Here is a 21,190-nt window from a genome sequence, read left to right as displayed (position 1 = left end):
ACGAGATCGGGAATCATGGTTCTGGGTCTGGACAAACGTTACTTGTGGAGCGCCCTGCCGCTGTTGGGATTCGCCATCGGACACTTCCTGGACAAGAAGGAAACGGAACGTATGACCATGTTCCGTGACAAAAGTGCTCTGTACGGACGTTCAGGAGGCAGCGATAAGGAGCCGTCATGGTAATCCTTCGTGCTATCATCTCCTCCAGTCTTAGCGTAATCCCATGTTTTTTTTTCGCTGTTAAACAATAAACCGTAAAATGGCCTGGTGAATGTGAGTGCGTCCATTGTAATCTCGTGTCCGTATTTACCTGCCGAGAAAATCTGCGGTTGCGGGGGCGAAACGTGATTTATTTGTGAAGGATTGCGTCCCTTTGTTTGTTTTACACAAGAAATCTCTTAAACCATCAACACACGGCCTGAAGATAAGCCCGTCCCTCGAAAGAATCTACCTGGGCATCCTGATTGAAACCGGAATTTAATATAATTTGCAGTGCAGCATTGTAGGTTGTATATGTATACTTTTTTTCAGCATCAATTATGATTGTTTACCAAAAAAAACCCTAGTGCCTACGCCACTGTTTGTTGAACCCAAAACAGTTAGGATCCCCCACCTCTCCATCGAATATGATTATGAAATTTGAAGATCACAAATTGAAATGCCAAATGCCAAGCAAGAAAACCAATTTACTTTCATGGTCGAGGGCTAGGGGTATTGGTTTCGGGATCAGGTTCGGGTTCGGGGTCGGGGTCGAGCGTGGTAAATCGCTGCAATTGGATGTCATTGTGTCCCATGGCCAGTAGTTTGCACACAGGCGCAGTGGGATTGGGATTCTTGGGCTCTCTCACAAGTGTGCTCTCCCAGCAGGAGGGCCGGAGGAAGAGAAGAGATTTGCAAAGTGCATCTTTATTCTAGGAACGAAAAAAGATATCCAGACACCAGGTCAGAGAAATACGGCTGTAAAACAGCTAAATTTTAACATTAACAAGGATGTGTGAAAAGTTAGAAGGTCAACTGTGTGAACTAGATTATTGGCTCTCTAATAGTGTTCCTTGCATTTTTAGAAACTTATTTTATTCAAAAATTATTTTTTTTTTAAAGGAAAATTACATATAACTCGGCCAATATTTGTCAGATCCACAAATGTTATACCTTCCCGTTCTTAGCACTCCGAGTAGCATCATTTTCAATTAAAACCTGGCAATAAAAATTTTAAGCCATTTTTCGAAATTTTTCAAAGGGGTACCCCTTATGATTTTCGACAAAAATTGGTCGAAATTTTATTTGTTTGATATTTGAAACATTTTGATGCAGATAGAAGGATTATGAAACGCCGATTCATAAATGGTAATCCGTTTCTGAATCAGTTACAAAATAGTTAAAATATACCTTAAAAACTGCATCAAAAATTCAAATTTTGAAAAAAATAGAAAACGCAAAATACGGACCCCTATATTTTGAGTTTTTTTAAGGAAAATTATATATAACTCGGCCATTATTTGTCAGATCCAAAAATGTTATACCTTCCCGTTCTAAGCACTCCGAGTAGCATCATTTTTAATCAAAACATAGCAATAAAAATTCTGACCCATTTTTCGTATTTTTTCAAAGGGGTACCCCTTATGATTTTTGACGAAAATTGGTCGAAATTTTATTTGTTTGATATTTGAAGAATTTTGATGCAGATCGAAGTGGAATAAAACGTTTATTTGTGAGCGGTATCCCGTTTTTGAATCGGTTGCAAAATAGTTAAAATATCCGCTAAAAATTGAATCGAAAATTCAGATATTTTAACTAAAAAAAAAATTAAAAACTTGGTACCAATTTTCAAATTTTGGAAGTGGATAAGTGTATATTGCTCGGCTAATATTTGTAAAATACAAATAGAACTTACAACAAAAAAAGAAAAATAGTCCTTTTAAAAAATATAAAAAAATATAAAAGTATTGCTAATAATCATTATAAACGATGGGATCTTTATGACAACGACGAATATTTTTTAAAAAATGTATATTTTACATACGTTATAGCTAGATCTAGCGGGCATGGAACAAGTGCACAGCACTGTCCTTTTCGCAGGTAGCCTGGTCGGGTGTATGTGTGCGCAGGCGGGCAAGCGTTCCGCCGAAAATGAAGAATCCAGAAATACAGAATACAAAATCCTGCCCCAAAAACCAGTCCTCACTTGAGTTTTAGATTTCGAAGCGATCGGACCTAGAGCGGGAGAGCGGAAAATTTACTTAGCGGGGAAAACAAGTGGATAAACCTACGAAAATGAGCAAGCCAAGGGAGACCCGGGACTCTCCGCCGTTGGACTTTGCCCAGAAGACCCTCCAGGACTATGAAGTGCTTGCAGTTATGGGAAATGGATCGTTTGGCACTTGCTACAAGGTGCGGGACAAGGCGACGGGGGAGCTTTACGCCTGGAAGGGAATGAACTACGATGAACTGGATGACGCCAAGTGCGAGGCTTTGGTTTCGGAGATCAGCGTTCTGCGCCAACTGCAGCATCCGAACATAGTGCAATACTACCACCACCTGGTCAACAGGGAGGCCAAGTCCGTTTACATTGTCATGGAGTGCTGTGCGGGCGGAGATCTGGCCCAGTTAATACAGAAGGCCAGGAGCCAGCGTTGTCGATTCGAGGAGCCATATATTTGGCGGGTGCTCTTTCAACTGTGTAGGGCCCTGCAGGTCTGCCACAACAAGATACCCAACGGCACCATCCTACATCGTGACATCAAGCCGGCAAACATCTTCCTGGACGCAGACGGCAATGCCAAGCTAGGAGACTTCGGCTTGGCAAGGATGCTGAGAAGAGATCAGAGCTTCGCAGCCTCGTTTGTGGGCACACCTCACTACATGAGCCCGGAACTGGTACGAGGAAGGAAGTACGACCGTAAAAGCGATGTCTGGGCAGTCGGATGCTTAGTCTACGAGATGTGTGCCCTGCGGCCACCGTTCCGTGGGCGTCAGTTCGACCAGCTCTCCGAGAAGATTGCCCAGGGCGAGTTTAGCCGCATTCCGGCCGTCTACAGCGCTGATCTTCAGGAGATCATCGCCTTTATGCTGGCCGTCGATCATGAGCAGCGGCCCGGCATCGAGGTTATCATTCGGCATCCGCTGGTCGTCCGAAACATCTCCGAGTTGGACGGCGCATTCCCCACACTGGTGGAGGCTGGGGATGATTTCTACTTTCTGCCCACTGGAGCCAGGCTCTTTGAGGCGGAGGACGGGGGGCAGGTGCCACCCGAACTCTCCAGCACCATGTTCACGGAACAGTATAGTTTCAACGAAGGCTACGGGCAGAGAAGGCTCAGCGTGACGGGCGTTTTCACGCCGGACCTGAGGAGTGAGCTATTTTACTCGGCAAAGAGAAGGATTTTTCCTGGAAAAAAACTCCAGCAATCCGATCCGGCCTTATACGAGAGTATAAGGCGAGAGGACAAGGAAGTGGAGCTGGATTTCGGTGAGGAAGTGAAGAAGGAGAAGGATCAGCCAGTTGGTGAGCCACCTAAACCCATGTTGGAGAGCAGCCCGGCAGCTCTAACTCAAAACATCTTTGATGAAGTCCTCAAGACCCGTCTCCATGCCATTCGTGCTCAAGAATCTCTGCTGCAGCAGAAGCTCGTGGAGCTAAAGGCCCGGGAACAGGAGCTGTTGGTGTCTGAGCAGCGTGTCCAGACCCTGGAGAGGCAGCTGCAGGAGAAGCTGCTCCAACAGGAAAAGCACGTTTGTAAATGCGATCAGCTTGCTGCACCACCCATCCCCCCCAGGAAACCACTGAAGACGCCCCACGACGACACCTATTGCACTATAGAATTGAACGATACTTCGCCAACGGTGGCCAAACTGAACCTGGCCACTTTACCCGCTCCAAAGTCCCTGCACAGCAACGGGAATACCCTGAGGAAAGTGACCTTTCAATCCCCCAAGAAATTTGTCACCTATGGTATTGAAAATGTGCCGCCGCCCCACATCAATGATGCGCCAGCACCGGTGCCTATGCAAATGAGCGTGTCCAGCAATGATTCAGGGGATAGCCAGGCATCCTCCACACGTAGGAAGTCAATTCTGTCTCTATTCGGCCTAAACCGCGGCTCCAAGGCAGCCTCCAAAGCTGTGCCAGCAGTAAACCAGCCACCGCAGACGACGACCAACCAACGCGTCCAACGACCGCCTTTGGCTGTAAGGCCACCTCCCAGCCAAGAGCCACCACCATCAGCAGCTGCTCCTCCGGTGGCCAATCTCTGGACCAAGGAGCAGAAGAAACAGGCCTTCGAGTTGCTGGCGGCAATGAATGCAGCGGAAAGAGAGGCATCGGGAGTGGGAGGAATACCAGTAGCCGGGAGACGGCAGCATCTGCGGCAATCTGTTCGGGAGAGGAACTCCACTCTGCAGCGAAATCGCATGCGTCGATCCTTGGTCCTGGCTAATGGACATCAGAAGCTGTCAACGCGCGACCAAATGCTGATTTGAAAACAGGAGGAAACTGAAGAATAGAAGGAGTACCCAGATCCATGGCTACCATGGAAACTACGAGCGTTGTGATGTGGAAAAGTTCCGTAAAATATGCTTACTTTTTTGTGTGCTTTTTTTTTCAATTTGTATTATTAGTTTTTAAGATTCTGTATTTTTTTATGCTGCCATACATATATCGTGCAATTTGCATTTATATTTTTTTAAAATAAGAAATTCAGAGCTTTTAACTGAATAAAAGGATTTTTTTTAAATATAATCCAAGACCTCTTTTATTTATTTTAAATAAAACTTTGACTTGGCGCCCATAATTCCGTGACTCTTCGATGTGTTATCGATAGTTGTTGAAATGACAGCCCAAAGATCTGCTTGTTATGCAAGTAACAGGTGATCCCTTTCATTCTAGATTGGATTCCCGTCGCCACCGCATCTGTGAAGATGTTAACCAAGATGTCCGCCCGACTGCTGCAAGCTACTCGCCGTCTGTGCGTCCTGGAATCCTCGCGCAGATCCTACAGCTCCAAGATTCCCGAGGTAGTGGTTGTTTCTGCCGCTCGTACTCCAATCGGAAGCTTCCAGAGCAAGCTTGCGCCCCTGAATGCCACCCAGCTGGGAGCCATTGCCATCGAAGCGGCCATCCAGCGAGCATGCATCGCCAAAACCGATGTCCAGGAAGTGATAATGGGCAACGTGGTGTCTGCAGGACTGGGCCAGGCTCCAGCCCGTCAGGCGGCCATCTTTGCCGGACTTCCCACAAACGTTTGCTGCACTACAGTCAACAAGGTGTGCTCCTCCGGAATGAAATCCGTGATGCTGGGCGCACAGTCCTTGCAACTGGGCTATGCTGATGTGGTCGTGGCCGGCGGTATGGAGTCGATGTCAAATGTGCCATATTATCTTAAGCGAGGTGCCACTCCTTACGGCGGCGTTAACCTAGTCGATGGTATTGTTTTCGATGGTCTCTGGGATGTCTACAACAAGTTCCAAATGGGCAACTGTGCCGAGAACACGGCCAAGAAACTGGAAATCACTCGCCAACAGCAAGACGAGTTTGCCATCGAGTCTTACAAGCGATCTGCTGCCGCGTGGTCCAACAAGGTCTTCGAAGATGAAATTGCTCCGGTCAAAATCCAGCAGAAGAGGAAGCCGGAGGTCACCATTTCCGAGGATGAGGAGTACAAGAGGGTGAACTTCGACAAGTTTGGTCAGCTGGCCACGGTGTTCCAGAGGGAGAACGGCACGGTTACGGCCGGAAATGCATCCACCTTGAACGATGGTGGAGCGGCCGTGGTCCTGATGACCGCTGAGGCGGCTCAGAAGGCTGGCGTCGAGCCTCTTGCCAGGATTGTTGCTTTCCAGGTTGGTCATCCTTATTGAGAAATATTGTATAAATCGTTAAAATAATTCTTTAATTGTTAGGATGCCGAAACCGATCCCATTGATTTCCCGATCGCTCCTGCCCTGGCTGTCCCCAAGCTCTTGAAGCGCGCTTGCGTGAATAAGGAGGATGTGGCCATGTGGGAGATCAACGAGGCTTTCTCCCTGGTAGTGCTTGCAAATATCAAGAAGCTGGATGTGGACCCAGCCAAGGTGAACATACACGGCGGAGCCGTGTCCATCGGCCATCCGTTTGGCATGTCTGGAGCCCGTTTGGTGGCCCATTTGTCGCACAGCTTGAAGAAGGGCGAGTTGGGATGTGCCTCCATCTGTAATGGCGGCGGTGGCGCCTCCTCTATTCTCCTGGAGAAGCTTTAAAAGAGGTCCGGCGAGTCTGGAGTAATCTCTTAAAACCAGAAATGCATTTTGAGATAGTATACTCTATACTATGAAATTACTCTACTACTATGAAATTAGCAGTGCAAAGGTCAAGTGGAATATTTTGCTAAATTATATGTGCCCGAGCATTTATTTGAAACTTGTGATTTGCATAATGAAATTGTGAAATAATATAGAACTTCAGTGGAACTTTCAGTTAATGAATATGTTTTAATTATTGGATTTAAAAAGGGTATACTTATTTTTTTTTTTTTTTTTTATTAAGTTACTTCCCAGCTCGGTAGAGGGGGAAGAATTCCTTGGCCGTCCCGTGAAGACGGGTAAACGCCAACGCCTATGTGTGAAATTAAAAAATTTCAAGATACTTGTTATGACAATGTGAACAAATTATTTATATTAATATGACTTGAGGCTTGATGAAGTGGATGGGAAATAAACGATAATGAAGATAGATGCGATAGTCAACTATTTAAAGTGACCGTGTTAATATATGCACATGCTGGTTAATAGTTATCCATAGTTAATAGTATTAATTATCTCCAGTGACATAAAGAAGTTAAAAGGCGCCTTATAAATCTATATTAGCCAGTTTAATGAAATTAGTTATTGAGCTGTAATTTTCAACTGATTCTTGAGAAAAAAATCGATAAATGTTATCGTATTTTAGAAGGAGCGGGAAGTTCCTACGAATATTATCGTATTTGGAACAATTTAAAATTATGTGTGAAATATCCTCTATAGTATTGAAATTGCAATCGCAATGGGGACTGTCATGGACTTTTAGTTTGTATAGGGTATATTTATCAAAAGAATGACCGCTGAGGATTCTATTAATTTGTTTGATCTGCAATCTATTAAGATTGCAGTTTTCCGATTGGAACCATGGTTTGGGTAATGTATATGGATATAGAAGACAGTATCCTTTATTCCTTTCTATGCAAAAAGAATTATAGTCGCGCTCCCAATCAGTTTTAATTCTGTTGAAGATGTGAGTGATAGCATCATTGAGCGTGTATCTGATATTTAGATAAGATCCCAAGGTATTGTCGTTTTTTGCAGCAGAGTCAGCAACTTCATTTCCTTTAATATTCAAATGGCTCGGAATATGATTTAGTTGAATAACCAATATATTGTTGTCAATTTTTCTGAGTATTTCAGCCACAATGCGATTGGAAGAATTCCGCTTTTGAAGGGCTTGAATAGCACCCAAACTATCCGTTAGGATAGCTACCCTTGTAATATGTTGGTCAATTGCAAATTCAATGGCTTTCTCTAAGGCTGTAAGCTCTGCAGTAAGTGAAGAGAACTTCTTATTCATATAAAAGCTTTTAGTTGTGTTACTATTGATATGATAAAAGGAACACCCAGTGAAATTATCTCTAATAGAGCCATCCGTGTAAATTATTTCGAAATTTTGGCTAATTAATAAACTATGTTTTTCTCTAAAAAGAATGTCCACCACGTCAGGGCTGCTAGATTTCTTGTTATGGCAAGAACCCTTAAAAAAATTTGAATCAAATGTTAAAAGCCGAGGCTTAGAAAATGAGCAATCTACATAGGTTAAAGAATCAAAAATGTCTTTAAATTCTAAGTATGTTTTGATATAAGTAGTGTTTTTGGCGGCGAAGTTGTTTTTAAGTAGTAAAGCAGCTGGGAGATTAAGAGTGAAAATTTTAGCTAATTCCTTAGCTGTAGCAAATTTCATTCTATAGGCAGGGGGGAGTTCTGCTGCTAGGTGGTAAATAATATTTACAGGAGTGGATTTTAATAGTCCAAGGGATTTCCTTAGGTAGAAATTAGCATGTATTTGGATACTAGATGTAACAGTCTTCGAGATATTAGCAAAGGTAGAGCATGCATATTCGTATTTGGATCTAACGAAGGCTTTAAAAAACTTAAGAGCTACGCTGGGGTGGATACCGAAGCGGCAACCACTAAGCATATTTAAAAACATATTTGTTTTATTCGCCTTAGCAAGCGTGTGTCTAACATGATTGATAGAGGAGTTGTTAGTACAAATGGTTCTTCCTAAGTAAATAACATGGTCAACTTCCTTAATCACTAGATTGTTGCACATAATATTTAAAGAACGTCTCCTATTGTTAAAATGTATCACAGATGATTTGGAGGGATTAAAAGTTAAATTAATCGTATCACAAGTTTCTTTAAAAAGATTCACCTTTTGTTCAAGAATTTCTCTTGCAGTCATGAAGTCTTTGTCAAAAGCAATAAGAAAAAAATCGTCCGCGTATTGAAAAAGTAGACTTTTTTGATCAATAATAGTATGAAGGACGGTTGTGTACAGATTAAAAAGAATAGGACTGAGGCAACTTCCTTGACTAACTCCTTTGCTTACAATGACCTCGGATTTTCCCAAGACCAGGATTCTTTTTCTCAAAAACTCAATAATGAAATTAATGTAGCGGTGGTTGAAACCAAAATCAACAAGAACTTTGCAAAGAATTGAGATATTGACACAGTCAAAGGCTTTGCTCAGGTCCAGTACTGCTGCCAAAACATGAAAGCCCTTGGCTTTAAGACTAGCAACATTGTTAATCACATCATTAATGCACTGTGCTGTTGAGCGGTTTCTCCTGAAGGCGTAAGACCTGTCAGGAAGTAATTGATTTTTTGTAATGTGTTCTTCTAAGCTATTTTTAACAAGACCTTCAAGGCACTTAAAGACTACACTTAACAAACATATAGGTCTATTGTTAGTAATGATAGAGGAATCTAAATTTTTTTTTGGAACAGGTACGATTTTAATTTTTCGCCATATATCGGGTATTTGGCCTTCGTTAAAAATATCATTCAACATGGAAACAAAATTTTGAATTTGTTCGGGTGGTAAAGATAGAAGCATACTATAAGAAATGTTATCCAATCCCTTCGAAGAATTTGGGTTACGAGTCTTAAGAAAGTCTAAGACTTCATTAGGAGAAAAGGGTATACTTAAATTTATAAAATAGGGTTTTTTAGATTCCAAATGTATAGATCGAAAGAAAAATGGTGTTATATATCTATGCTTTTATGAGCTTTGAAATTATTTGCATATTTTTGATGTGACTATTTTTGGATTTCATACAACTTTAAATACATATAACCTGTTTAAAAACTAACAGATACGTAAACTAATATCAAGTATCGATAGTATCTTGAATTTAAATATTATGTGAAGCCTGGTCACATTATAGCGGGGTACTTTTTTAAATGTTTAGTTTCGAGCTTTTTTGTTATTTTGTACAAATTTCTCACTTAATGGAAAGTGTGAAAGATAACCACAAGATATGTTAGTCTTGTTAGAATATATAAAGATGAAAACTTGCTTTATTTACTCTTTTTTGAAGATCAGAGGCGATCTTGGGGCGATAAAAGCTGTATCCAGGCGTAACTTATCCTGGAGTCTCAATTTATTCAAATAAAACTGTTTATTTGAGGACAACTTTTCCTTTAAGACATATTATTACCATGTCCGGGAGAGAAACTCCACTCTGCAGCGAAATCGAATGCGTCGATCCTTGGTCCTGGCTAATGGACATCAGAAGCTGTCAACGCGCGATCAAATGCTGATTTAAAACCAGGATAAAACTGGAGAATAGAAGGAGTACCCAGATCCATGGCTACCATGGAAACTACGAGCGTTGTGATGTGGAAAAGTTCCGTAAAATATGCTTACATTTTTGTGTGCTTTTTTTTTTCAATTTGTATTATTAGTTTTTAAGATTCTGTATTTTTTTATGCTGCCATACACATATCGTGCAATTTGCATTTATATTTTTTTAAAATAAGAAATTCAGAGCTTTTAACTGAATAAAAGGATTTTTTTTAAATATAATCCAAGACCTCTTTTATTTATTTTAAATAAAACTTTGACTTGGCGCCCATAATTCCGTGACTCTTCGATGTGTTATCGATAGTTGTTGAAATGACAGCCCAAAGATCTGCTTGTTATGCAAGTAACAGGTGATCCCTTTCATTCTAGATTGGATTCCCGTCGCCACCGCATCTGTGAAGTTGTTAACCAAGATGTCCGCCCGACTGCTGCAAGCTACTCGCCGTCTGTGCGTCCTGGAAGCCTCGCGGAGATCCTACAGCTCGAAGATTCCCGAGGTAGTGGTTGTTTCTGCAGCTCGTACTCCAATCGGAAGCTTCCAGAGCAAGCTTGCGCCCCTGAGTGCCACCCAGCTGGGAGCTATTGCCATCGAAGCGGCCATCCAGCGAGCATGCATTGCCAAAACCGATGTCCAGGAAGTGATAATGGGCAACGTGGTGTCTGCAGGACTGGGCCAGGCTCCAGCCCGTCAGGCGGCCATCTTTGCCGGACTTCCCACAAACGTTTGCTGCACTACAGTCAACAAGGTGTGCTCCTCCGGAATGAAATCCGTGATGCTGGGCGCACAGTCCTTGCAACTGGGCTATGCTGATGTGGTCGTGGCCGGCGGTATGGAGTCGATGTCAAATGTGCCATATTATCTTAAGCGAGGTGCCACTCCTTACGGCGGCGTTAACCTAGTCGATGGTATTGTTTTTGATGGTCTCTGGGATGTCTACAACAAGTTCCACATGGGCAACTGTGCCGAGAACACGGCCAAGAAACTGGAAATCACTCGCCAACAGCAAGACGAGTTTGCCATCGAGTCTTACAAGCGATCTGCTGCCGCGTGGTCCAACAAGGTCTTCGAAGATGAAATTGCTCCGGTCAAAATCCAGCAGAAGAGGAAGCCGGAGGTCACCATTACCGAGGATGAGGAGTACAAGAGGGTGAACTTTGACAAGTTTGGTCAGCTGGCCACGGTGTTCCAGAGGGAGAATGGCACGGTTACGGCCGGAAATGCATCCACCTTGAACGATGGTGGAGCGGCCGTGGTCCTGATGACCGCTGAGGCGGCTCAAAAGGCTGGCGTCGAGCCTCTTGCCAGGATTGTTGCTTTCCAGGTTGGTCATCCTTATTGAGAAATATTGTATAAATCGTTTAAATAATTCTTTAATTGTTAGGATGCCGAAACGGATCCCATTGATTTCCCGATCGCTCCTGCCCTGGCTGTCCCCAAGCTCTTGGAGCGCGCTTGCGTGAATAAGGAGGATGTGGCCATGTGGGAGATCAACGAGGCTTTCTCCCTGGTAGTGCTTGCAAATATCAAGAAGCTGGATGTGGACCCAGCCAAGGTGAACATACACGGCGGAGCCGTGTCCATCGGCCATCCGATTGGCATGTCTGGAGCCCGTTTGGTGGCCCATTTGTCGCACAGCTTGAAGAAGGGCGAGTTGGGATGTGCCTCCATCTGTAATGGCGGCGGTGGCGCCTCCTCTATTCTCCTGGAGAAGCTTTAAAAGAGGTCCGGCGAGTCTGGAGTAATCTCTCAAAACCAGAAATGCATTTACATACTCTATACTATGAAATTATTCTACTACTATGAAATTAGCAGTGCAAAGGTCAAGTGGAATATTTTGCTAAATTATATGTGCCCGAGCATTTATTTGAAACTTGTGATTTGCATAATGAAATTATGAAATAATATAGAACTTCAGTGGAACTTTCAGTTAATGAATATGTTTTAATTATTGGATTTAAAAAGGGTATACTTAATCTTTAGAAAATAAGTTTTTTTAGATTCCAAATGTAAAGATCCAAAAAAACATGGTCTCATATATGTATGCTTTTATGAGCTTTAAAATTATTTGCATATTTTTGACGTAATTGTTTTTGGATTTCATACAACTTTAAATACATATAACCTGTTTAAATAGTAACAGATACGTAAACTAATATCAAGTATCGATAGTATCTTGAATTTAAATATTATGTGAAGCCTGGTCACATTATAGCGGGGTACTTTTTTAAATGTTTAGTTTCGAGCTTTTTTGTTATTTTGTACAAAGTTTTCACTTAATGAAAAGTGTGAAAAATAACCAGAAGATATGTAAGTCTTGAAAGAATATATAAAGATGACAACTTGCTTTATTTAAACTTTTTTTAAGATCAGAGGCGATCTTGGGGCGAAAAAAGCTGTATCCAGGAGTCACTTATCCTGGAGTTTCAATTTATTCTAATAAAAGTATTTATTTGAGGACAACTTTCCCTCTAAGAAACATTTTAACCGTGTCTTGATCCTTATTATACTAACCTAGATAAAAATACCTTTCAGAATCAATAAATTGAATAAAATTTCCTCCTGGTTTTGTACTTTTATTTCAAGCCTATTTTATAGGTAAGAGATTTGTAATACGTTCTATGCAACATTTCCTCTTGGCCACCTCCTCGCTGACAAAACTTCCCATATAAAGACAAACACTGAACAAACATGAAGAACACCGACCAGGATGTATACCGCCCACAGATCCGACTGCCGAATACGCTTCTCGCGGTAGAGGTACCTGCTCCGGAAGTACCGCTCACTAGCCACCTGACCGGCCCAGTGATGTAGCAGGCCCACCGCACGGATCGACATGACCAGATGGTCCAGATGGCCGGCCAGATGCGAGTGCTTTTGCAGATAGATTGCTAGCTGTTGTTCCAGAACTTGCTGAGACACCATATGGTAGGCTCCAGCACGATGTCCCCGCTCCGCCAGCTGAAGCAGTGCATCCTGAGAGATAAGTCCAAAGATAAGAGGATGTGAGCCGGCATTATCCCGAACCGAAAAGCGCTCCAGCTGCCTCAGGACCTCCTCCTCCAGCTCAGAGCTTACGATGATTGTTCGAAGCTCTAGAATGTTCTGCAAGCCTGTTACCTCTCTGAGGTCCTGCAATGTGGTTCGACTCATTATCGCCGTGTATCCACCATTAACCAGGTCCTGCAAGCTGTCCGGCAGTCGTTGGTGTAAATGGTAGCGCAGGATTAGGAACAGCAGGGCCGAGTACATGGCCCGTACGACGAGCGTGAAGCACAGCCAGCTGGCAAAGAGTAACTGCATCGATACACGCTCAGGCGGCTCGACGGGTAAGCCCAAGCTAGCGGCATAAACCGCCAGAAGCAGGGCCAAGCGGTCGCCTCGAAATCCGCTGACGGTTTGTCGGAAGTATATCATTACCAGGCCGGAAATGCAGAGGAAACAAACCACTAGACATACCCAGGCCAGAGCCTGGAAGGGAAACGACCAGATCTCCAGGCTGGTCAGGTTGTGGGCGTTTAGCAAGACAAACCCAACAATTCTATTGGAGTAATGAGGAAAAACGGCAGTCAGGTTTCCGGAGTACTGGATGTGCTTCCTCACATAACCAATGGCAAGATGAGCTACGCGTCCTTGAACCTGAAGTATTTGAAAGGAGATACACATGGCTGGCTTGTTCTAGAAATTTGGGAGCAACTTACCATCTGTTGAAGCAGCTTCTGCTCCGTCCAGGTGGTTTGGTTACGTTGCTGCTCTTCCAGACCGTCAAATTTGATGCTGAAGTTCATCCTCCGCGACAGCTCCTCCAGCAGGTGACCCTCCAGGCCCCATAGCACTTGGTGCTTTACGTCGACCTCGAAAAAAGGAGAGATCCGCCGGGCCAATACCATCAGCTGACAGCCGTGAAGATTACGCAGCTTAGAGGGAAAGTGGTCACGACTTTGCCAGGCTGGACCCAAGAATTGGTTGATCCTCGTTGGACTCGAGTTGTTGCAGCGCCCGGGGGCATATGGAAAATACGTGTGGACGAGAACCTGACCGCCTGAGCTTTGGGTCATCACGTTGCAGTTGATGAGCTGGTGGCGCCAACAGTACGCGAAGACGCCCTGCATGTCCTGGGGAATCAGGGCGTCTCGCTGTTGCAGGAAGATGAAGTAGTACTCGCTGCCGTCCGACGTGGCAGTGTAGGTGTGAATCTCAATGTCGCTAAGAGGAGTTAATAGTCAAAGTTGAAAGGTAATGCATTAAAATCTACAACTCCTTACAGTAGGGCATCCAGCGAGTCCACCAGGAGGAGATTGTGGGTGCGCGGTCCTTCAATTCGACGCGGGCGACCATACTCGACCAAAACCAACTGAATGATCATGGTGTCGACACTCTCGTACAGGAGCTGCATGATGTTCCGGTAGAAGTTCATCGGACTGGGACGCCGGCACGACAGGATCACGATGAAGGCGGGAGCAATGCGCTGATAGAAGTCCTCGATGAACACCCTCAGAGCCTGGGCCACGTGCTGGTTGATGGATGCAGCTTGGGTCTGAGCGCCGGAGTACTTCATGGACTCGAAATGCAGCAGGCTGGTCACGTTCATGTCGATAGGATACTGACCATCTAATCCCCGAAAGTCGGTGTCAAGACGGTGCCACGGACATTTGTTTGCATCTCATTAGGGGTTGGAACTGGAACGTCGTGAGGACAAAGTCAAACAAAACTATTGTAGGTCACGCGCGGGGTGGATGTCCAGGAAGTCTTACTCATGCCATGTCCGAACTATTTACGGTATCCTGACCTTCATTCTATTCATAATATTCTATATTTTATTTTATATGTGTCAAGGATTCATCAGATTTGTTCCTCTATTGATTTCCTTCAAAAACACTCGTTCTATTTGTTTTTAATTATCGTTATCTTACTCGGAGATCTGTCCATGATATGTGGGAACCGGGAAGTCGCATTCTGCCAGTCAAGACCTTTCCTCAGAGATACCATGAACATTACCGCGAGTCGCGGTTCCATCCAGGCCATCTATAAGAGCTACGTGGAGAACTCTCGCATCGATATGCAGGCTGAGGATGCCAACGTGTACGTTGCACGGGCCCTCCGGCTGGTCATAGAGACTGTGCTGACGCAGCTGAGTGCAACCCTAGTGGTGACGATATCCACCAGAGAGCTCGGCACCGCTCAGTGGTTCGAGTACGTGATGAACAACCTGGTGGATTCGTGGCATTTGGCGGCCGTTCAGCTCCTGAGCTTCCGGTCGGACCAGCCTCCGGTTCGAGTGTCCGGTCGAAAGAGAGTCAACTTGCTGCTGGTGGACTCCTACGCGGGATTACTGTAACTTTATTTTTAAAATTTATTCCATTTCTTATAAATCTATTTTCCAGGGACACGAACATTACGGAGGATAACGCCGACTTTGATGATCCGGATTACTACTTTATCTTCCTGCAGGCCCGGGATCGTTTCATTCCACAGCAAAAGCAACTGATCCTGGACCATTGTCTGACCCATTATTGGCTCAACTGCAACGTAATGATCCAGACCGCCCAGGTGGAGGTCCTGGTGTACACCTTCTACCCCTATTCGGCGGAAAAGTGCCAACAAGCGGACCCAGTGCTGGTTAACCAATTCGATGGCAGGCGGTGGATGCAAAATGGTTCCATGTTCCCGGAAAAACTGGGTCAGATGCACGGCTGTCCGCTGACGGTGCTCACTTGGCACCAGCCTCCGTTCGTGGCACTGCACTGGGATCCGGGATCGGAAGAGATTCACGCCAGCGGCTTTGAGATCCAGCTGCTGGATTACATGGCGCAGCAGATGAATTTCAGCGTGCATCTGAGCAATCTCTCGCTTTTGCGACCGGAGAAGTACCACCTGGCGGAGGGTGAAGCGGAAGGACCTTTGGAATTAGTAAGTATCCGATTGTTACCTTAGCACAACAGATGCATGTACCCTTTTTGTGCATCAACAGCTCCTCCAGCGCCGTGCCAATCTGAGCTTGGGATATTTCCGTCAGACAGCACGGCGGAAAAAGCTTTTGACTACGCCCATGTCCTACTACTCCGCCAATTTGGTGGCAATCGTCTCTCTGGAGCGCTACCGCCTGGGACCCCTCGCTCTGCTCGTATTTCCTTTTGATTTAGCCGTATGGCTCCTGCTACTCAGCGCCGTGACTCTTCATACGGGTCTTCTGCTCTTACGACGGCAGAATGGCCTCCAGATATGGGCTATTCTACTGGGAGCCTCTGTAACTCGCTGGCCTCTCCCTTGGAGGTTTCGCATCATTGCCGCCCACTGGTTGTGGGCCAGCATACCCCTGCGAGTCACCTACCAGTCCCTGCTGTTCCACTTGATCCGTCTGCAGCTGTACGAAACCCCGCCGGTGCAGTTGGATGACCTGATAGGTGAGGGCTACGAAGCAGTCAGTACGGCGAACACGCAAAGACTGATCCAGGAGGTTCCTGAGGTGGCCCAGAATCGGAGAATGTTTCACGCCTTGGACGCTGCTTCCGACTGGGAGGTCCTGGCCTCCCTGCAGCGGAATATGTACGACAGGATCTTTGGCATCGTCAACCAAGACGTTAGCCAGTCCTACTTGCAATCCTTCGCCTCGGTAGAGCAGGATGCCTACCACGTGCTGAGGCAGCCCGTGAATGTGGAGTACACGGGTATGTACATGCCGAAGCACTCCTACATGTTCGCCAAAGTCGACGAGACTGTGCGGCGACTGGACGCAGGAGGATTCATCCTGGCCTGGCGGAGAGCTGCCTTCAACGTCCGTCGCTGGGGCAGCAACCAGGAGCAGACGAGTCGCCAACTGGTCAATCACAACAAGCTATCGGGCATTTACATAGTATTGGCGGGGATGTACCTGCTGTCTGGAATTGTGTTTGCCGGGGAAGTCCTACTCCACCGCCGGTTTCGGAACGCTCCAAGAAGATAGTTAATGTCCAAAGCCCTCGTGTTTACTTTCGTGCCCCACGGTGGCGCCCACTCCAAGCAGCAAAACTTTTACCATTAATCACCACGACGACAAACAATTTCGGGAAAAGTAACACAGAAAATCGGGAAGTCCAGCTCCAGTCATTAGCCATCCGATATCCCCGGCGGGATGAACATCAGCGCACTTCTATCCTCCTACTACGACCTCTCTGGGGAACAGATGAATCATATAAACGAGTTCGTGGCCCGGGCGCTGCTCCACGTGGTCCATCACCACATTCTAAGTGTCACCCCATCCCTGGTGCTCACTCTCTGCTGCCGGAGCAACCACACCTGTAACTTCTACAACGAGATGATGAGCACACTCTTCCGTCAGTGGGGCCTGGCTCCGCTCCAGATCGTCAACGTGGAGCGGGACGTTCCGTGGCGACCAGTGCCTGGCCGCCGGCATTTCAATGTCATTTTTACCGACTCCTTCGCCGCCTTCTCGGAGATCCGAATGGAGTACTATGCACGAGAGTACAATTACAATGAGCACTACTTTATTTTCCTGCAAGCCCGGGACCGCCTGCTCCAGGGTGAAATGCGACAGATCTTCGACTACTGCTGGCGCTATCATCTCATCCATTGCAGCGTACAGGTGCAGAAGTCTAACGGCGACATCCTCTTTTACAGCTACTATCCGTTTGGAGAGCTAGGATGCCGGGACATGGAGCCACAGCTTATCAATCGCTACAACGGAAGCATGCTGGTCGAACCGGAGCTCTTCCCGCGAAAACTGCGTAACTTCTTTGGGTGTCCACTGCGCTGTGCCCTGTGGCATGCTCCGCCTTTCTTGCGTCTCTACGATCACCAAACGGACGAGGAGCAACTGGGCCCATTTGTGGGTGGCGGCTACGAGGGTCGCCTGCTCCTAGCGCTGGCCGAGAAAATGAACTTTACCATAGACGTATTGCCACTGCAGAGCAATTTGCATGACAGAGCTCTAGAAATGGTTTGTTATAATGGTTTTTGATTAGGTTTTTGATTAATTCTAATATTTTGATTTGAATTCCAGCTGCAAGAGGACATGGCAGACCTGACGCTGGGCGGGATTCGACAGACAGTGCCCCGTAGCCTCAAGGCCACCTCAACGGACAATTACCACCAGACACGCGCAGTTTTCGGGGTCCTGGCTTCCAGCTACGAGCTGAGCTCCCTCGACATCCTCCTCTATCCGTATCGCTTCACCATTTGGCTGGCCATCCTAGGCGTGGTGGCCTTTTCTGCCCTGCTCCAGCTCATGATCGAGCGGTTCTTGCGCGAGCGCCAGTCAGGTTCCCAGTCCTGGCAGAATCTTGAATTGATTTTTGTGGGTATGCCGCTGATAAAAGTTCCCAGGTCCCACACGGGCCGGCTCTATTGCCTAATGCTCATGATGTACACGCTGATTATCCGGACCATATATCAGGGATTGCTGTATCACCTTATCCGAACGCACCAGCTAAACAGGTGGCCTCAGACGATAGAGGCGCTGGTCCAGAAGAACTTTACGGTGGTCCTGACATCCCAGGTGCAAGAGGCTTTGGCAGAGATACCCAGTGTGCAGCATATGAAGTTCCATCTGCTGGACGAGGCCTCGTCAGAACTTGACCCTCTGTACTTTCTGGAGGCAAATCATCAACTACGTAGGCATGTAACTGCCTCTGCCCTGGACAACTTCATACACTTCAACCGGCTGAGCGCGGACCGAGTTCATCAAAGTGGTGGCCTAGGAGAGGGAGCCCACTTCGAGCTTGTTCCGGAGGACATTATCAACCTGCCGCTGACCATGTATCTACGAAAGCACTCGTTTCTGATCGACCAGATAAACGAGGAGATCCTTTGGATGCGTTCTGTAGGGCTCCTGGCGGTGTGGGCCAGATGGGAGCTGGTGGAAAGTTACCTACGCAACGAGCAGAGTTTCCAGATTCTCGGCCTCCTAGAGCTTTACGTTATTTTCCTCATGGTTACGTTGGGACTGTCCCTCAGCCTGGTGGTTTTCATCCTGGAGTTGGCATCTCGTCGATTTTTGCACCTGAGAAGATTGTTTTCCTGATCAGGACCTGAAAAAAACCAAAATGTTTCTCAATAGAAAATATTAGATAGTTTTGAAATAAAAAACAACAAAAACAAGTTATTCGGTGAAGAATCCATCAATAGAGTGTGCTACGAAAAATCGAAAAAAAATTTTCTTTCCATGTTTTGATGCAGATTAATAGAGAATCCTTCCACGATTCCGAAAAGGTATCCCGTTTAAGGATCGGATGAATATTGGCCAAGATACTGCCTTCGCAAAAGTCAAAAATTTCGATTCTCTGGATTTCCCTATTTTTCGAAGGGGTCCATCAGAAAATTTTGAAAAAAATCGAAAAAAAATTTCCTTCCCATGTTCTGATTCAGATTAATAGAGAATCCTTCCACGATTCCGAAAAGGCATCCCGTTTAAGGATCGGATGAATATTGGCCGAGATACTGCCTTCGCAAGAGTCCAAAATTTCGATTCCCTGGATTTCCCTATTTTTCGAAGGGGTCCATCAGAAAATTTTGAAAAAAATCGAAAAAAAATTTGCTTCCCATGTTCTGATTCAGATTAATAGAGAATCCTTCCACGATTCCGAAAAGGTATCCCGTTTAAGGATCGGATGAATATTGGCCGAGATACTGCCTTCGCAAGAGTCCAAAATTTCGATTCCCTGGATTTCCCTATTTTTCGAAGGGGTCCATCAGAAAATTTTGAAAAAAATCGAAAAAAAATTTGCTTCCCATGTTCTGATTCAGATTAATAGAGAATCCTTCCACGATTCCGAAAAGGTATCCCGTTTAAGGATCGGATGAATATTGGCCGAGATACTGCCTTCGAAAGAGTCCATATTTACGATTTTCTGGATTTCCCCATTTTTGAAGGAAGTCCATCAGAAAATGTTGAAAAAAAATCGAAAAAAAATTTTCTTTCCATGTTTTGATTCAGATTAATAGAGAATCCTTCCACGATTCCGAAAAGGTATCCCGTTTAAGGATCGGATGAATATTGGCCGAGATACTGCCTTCGCAAGAGTCCAAAATTTCGATTCCCTGGATTTCCCTATTTTTCGAAGGGGTCCATCAGAAAATTTTGAAAAAAATCGAAAAAAAATTTGCTTCCCATGTTCTGATTCAGATTAATAGAGAATCCTTCCACGATTCCGAAAAGGTATCCCGTTTAAGGATCGGATGAATATTGGCGAGATACTGCCTTCGCAAAAGTCAAAAATTTCGATTCTCTGGATTTCCCTATTTTTCGAAGGGGTCCATCAGAAAATTTTGAAAAAAATCGAAAAAAAATTTGCTTCCCATGTTCTGATTCAGATTAATAGAGAATCCTTCCACGATTCCGAAAAGGTATCCCGTTTAAGGATCGGATGAATATTGGCCGAGATACTGCCTTCGCAAAAGTCAAAAATTTCGATTCTCTGGATTTCCCTATTTTTCGAAGGGGTCCATCAGAAAATTTTGAAAAAAATCGAAAAAAAATTTGCTTCCCATGTTCTGATTCAGATTAATAGAGAATCCTTCCACGATTCCGAAAAGGTATCCCGTTTAAGGATCGGATGAATATTGGCCGAGATACTGCCTTCACAAAAGTCAAAAATTTCGATTCTCTGGATTTCCCTATTTTTCGAAGGGGTCCATCAGAAAATTTTGAAAAAAATCGAAAAAAAATTTGCTTCCCATGTTCTGATTCAGATTAATAGAGAATCCTTCCACGATTCCGAAAAGGTATCCCGTTTAAGGATCGGATGAATATTGGCCGAGATACTGCCTTCGCAAAAGTCAAAAATTTCGATTCTCTGGATTTCCCTATTTTTCGAAGGGGTCCATCAGAAAATTTTGAAAAAAATCGAAAAAAAATTTGCTTCCCATGTTCTGATTCAGATTAATAGAGAATCCTTCCACGATTCCGAAAAGGTATCCCGTTTAAGGATCGGATGAATATTGGCCGAGATACTGCCTTCACAAGAGTCCATATTTACGATTTTCTGGATTTCCCCATTTTTGAAGGGAGTCCATCAGAAAATGTTGAAAAAAATCGACAACAAATTTGCTTTCCATGTTTTGATGCAGATTAATAGAGAATCCTTCCACGTTTCCGAAAAGGTATCCCGTTTAGGGATCGGATGAATGTTGACTGAGATACTGCTTTCGCAAGAGTCCATAATTTCGAATTTCTGGGTTTCTCCATTTTTCAAGGGGATTCCCCTGCAATATTTTGCCTATGAGCTTCATCCTGTATCTTTCTTAAAATGTGCCAGTGTGTCATTTTGCAAAGTAAAATTTCATTTTAATATTTAAGCAGTTAATCTTGGCGATTTTAGTTGTCGTGC

The 21,190-nt window shown here is 44.8% G+C and overlaps 8 protein-coding genes across 8 annotated transcripts in view; 6 read left to right on the top strand and 2 right to left on the bottom strand.

Annotated features, from left to right (window-relative positions):
- The window catches only part of Cngl (Cyclic nucleotide-gated ion channel-like), an 83,857-nt gene extending 68,678 nt beyond the window's left edge, over positions 1-15,179 (bottom strand). Inside the window, exon 1 of the mRNA XM_070277040.1 lies at positions 15,169-15,179. The gene's annotated coding sequence lies outside the window, so the exon portion shown is untranslated. The remainder of the gene's footprint in view (positions 1-15,168) is intronic.
- On the top strand, positions 16-272 carry ND-MNLL (NADH dehydrogenase (ubiquinone) MNLL subunit). The gene has a single exon (XM_017237540.2). The coding sequence runs from the start codon at positions 16-18 to the stop codon at positions 181-183; it is 168 nt and encodes a 55-aa protein (XP_017093029.1). The 3' UTR covers positions 184-272.
- Nek2 lies at positions 2,059-4,691 on the top strand. Its single transcript, XM_017237538.3, has one exon. The coding sequence runs from the start codon at positions 2,275-2,277 to the stop codon at positions 4,477-4,479; it is 2,205 nt and encodes a 734-aa protein (XP_017093027.2). The 5' UTR covers positions 2,059-2,274; the 3' UTR covers positions 4,480-4,691.
- On the top strand, positions 4,828-6,455 carry LOC122321025 (acetyl-CoA acetyltransferase B, mitochondrial-like). Its single transcript, XM_043209870.2, has 2 exons — positions 4,828-5,838; positions 5,899-6,455. The coding sequence occupies exons 1-2, from the start codon at positions 4,918-4,920 to the stop codon at positions 6,232-6,234; spliced, it is 1,257 nt and encodes a 418-aa protein (XP_043065805.1). The 5' UTR covers positions 4,828-4,917; the 3' UTR covers positions 6,235-6,455.
- On the top strand, positions 10,197-11,800 carry LOC108122697 (acetyl-CoA acetyltransferase B, mitochondrial). The gene is made up of 2 exons (XM_017237415.3): positions 10,197-11,190; positions 11,251-11,800. The coding sequence occupies exons 1-2, from the start codon at positions 10,282-10,284 to the stop codon at positions 11,584-11,586; spliced, it is 1,245 nt and encodes a 414-aa protein (XP_017092904.2). The 5' UTR covers positions 10,197-10,281; the 3' UTR covers positions 11,587-11,800.
- Positions 12,486-14,457, bottom strand: Ir7g (Ionotropic receptor 7g). Its single transcript, XM_070277329.1, has 3 exons — positions 14,132-14,457; positions 13,568-14,072; positions 12,486-13,505 (listed from the first exon to the last, which is right to left on the bottom strand). Exons 1-3 carry the CDS (start codon positions 14,455-14,457, stop codon positions 12,486-12,488), a joined length of 1,851 nt encoding a protein of 616 aa, XP_070133430.1.
- Positions 14,854-16,809, top strand: Ir7f (Ionotropic receptor 7f). The gene is made up of 3 exons (XM_017237410.3): positions 14,854-15,200; positions 15,251-15,776; positions 15,838-16,809. Exons 1-3 carry the CDS (start codon positions 14,854-14,856, stop codon positions 16,807-16,809), a joined length of 1,845 nt encoding a protein of 614 aa, XP_017092899.2.
- Positions 16,810-16,977: 168 nt separating this feature from the next.
- Ir7e (Ionotropic receptor 7e) lies at positions 16,978-18,886 on the top strand. Its single transcript, XM_017237437.3, has 2 exons — positions 16,978-17,802; positions 17,866-18,886. The coding sequence occupies exons 1-2, from the start codon at positions 16,978-16,980 to the stop codon at positions 18,883-18,885; spliced, it is 1,845 nt and encodes a 614-aa protein (XP_017092926.2). The 3' UTR covers position 18,886.
- Positions 18,887-21,190: the final 2,304 nt, after the last annotated feature.

This window comes from Drosophila bipectinata, chromosome XL (assembly GCF_030179905.1).
Source record: "Drosophila bipectinata strain 14024-0381.07 chromosome XL, DbipHiC1v2, whole genome shotgun sequence".
Classification (NCBI taxonomy): Eukaryota; Metazoa; Arthropoda; class Insecta; order Diptera; family Drosophilidae; genus Drosophila; species Drosophila bipectinata.
Note: the sequence above shows the minus strand (reverse complement) of the source record. Positions and strands in the feature narration are given on the sequence as shown.

Bases quoted from the DNA above. Each gene is read 5' to 3' on its own strand.
- ND-MNLL (XM_017237540.2), top strand. From the start codon at position 16: ATGGTTCTGGGTCTGGACAAACGTTACTTGTGGAGCGCCCTGCCGCTG.
- Nek2 (XM_017237538.3), top strand. From the start codon at position 2,275: ATGAGCAAGCCAAGGGAGACCCGGGACTCTCCGCCGTTGGACTTTGCC.
- LOC122321025 (XM_043209870.2), top strand. From the start codon at position 4,918: ATGTTAACCAAGATGTCCGCCCGACTGCTGCAAGCTACTCGCCGTCTG. The intron at 5,839-5,898 runs GTTGGTCATCCT...TTTAATTGTTAG, and splicing joins CCAGGATTGTTGCTTTCCAG to GATGCCGAAACCGATCCCAT.
- Ir7f (XM_017237410.3), top strand. From the start codon at position 14,854: ATGAACATTACCGCGAGTCGCGGTTCCATCCAGGCCATCTATAAGAGC. The intron at 15,201-15,250 runs GTAACTTTATTT...TCTATTTTCCAG, and splicing joins GACTCCTACGCGGGATTACT to GGACACGAACATTACGGAGG. The intron at 15,777-15,837 runs GTAAGTATCCGA...GTGCATCAACAG, and splicing joins CGGAAGGACCTTTGGAATTA to CTCCTCCAGCGCCGTGCCAA.
- Ir7e (XM_017237437.3), top strand. From the start codon at position 16,978: ATGAACATCAGCGCACTTCTATCCTCCTACTACGACCTCTCTGGGGAA. The intron at 17,803-17,865 runs GTTTGTTATAAT...TTTGAATTCCAG, and splicing joins ATGACAGAGCTCTAGAAATG to CTGCAAGAGGACATGGCAGA.
- Ir7g (XM_070277329.1), bottom strand. From the start codon at position 14,457: ATGAACGTGACCAGCCTGCTGCATTTCGAGTCCATGAAGTACTCCGGC. The intron at 14,073-14,131 runs GTAAGGAGTTGT...AACTCCTCTTAG, and splicing joins GACTCGCTGGATGCCCTACT to CGACATTGAGATTCACACCT. The intron at 13,506-13,567 runs GTAAGTTGCTCC...CAAATACTTCAG, and splicing joins AGAAGCTGCTTCAACAGATG to GTTCAAGGACGCGTAGCTCA.
- LOC108122697 (XM_017237415.3), top strand. From the start codon at position 10,282: ATGTCCGCCCGACTGCTGCAAGCTACTCGCCGTCTGTGCGTCCTGGAA. The intron at 11,191-11,250 runs GTTGGTCATCCT...TTTAATTGTTAG, and splicing joins CCAGGATTGTTGCTTTCCAG to GATGCCGAAACGGATCCCAT.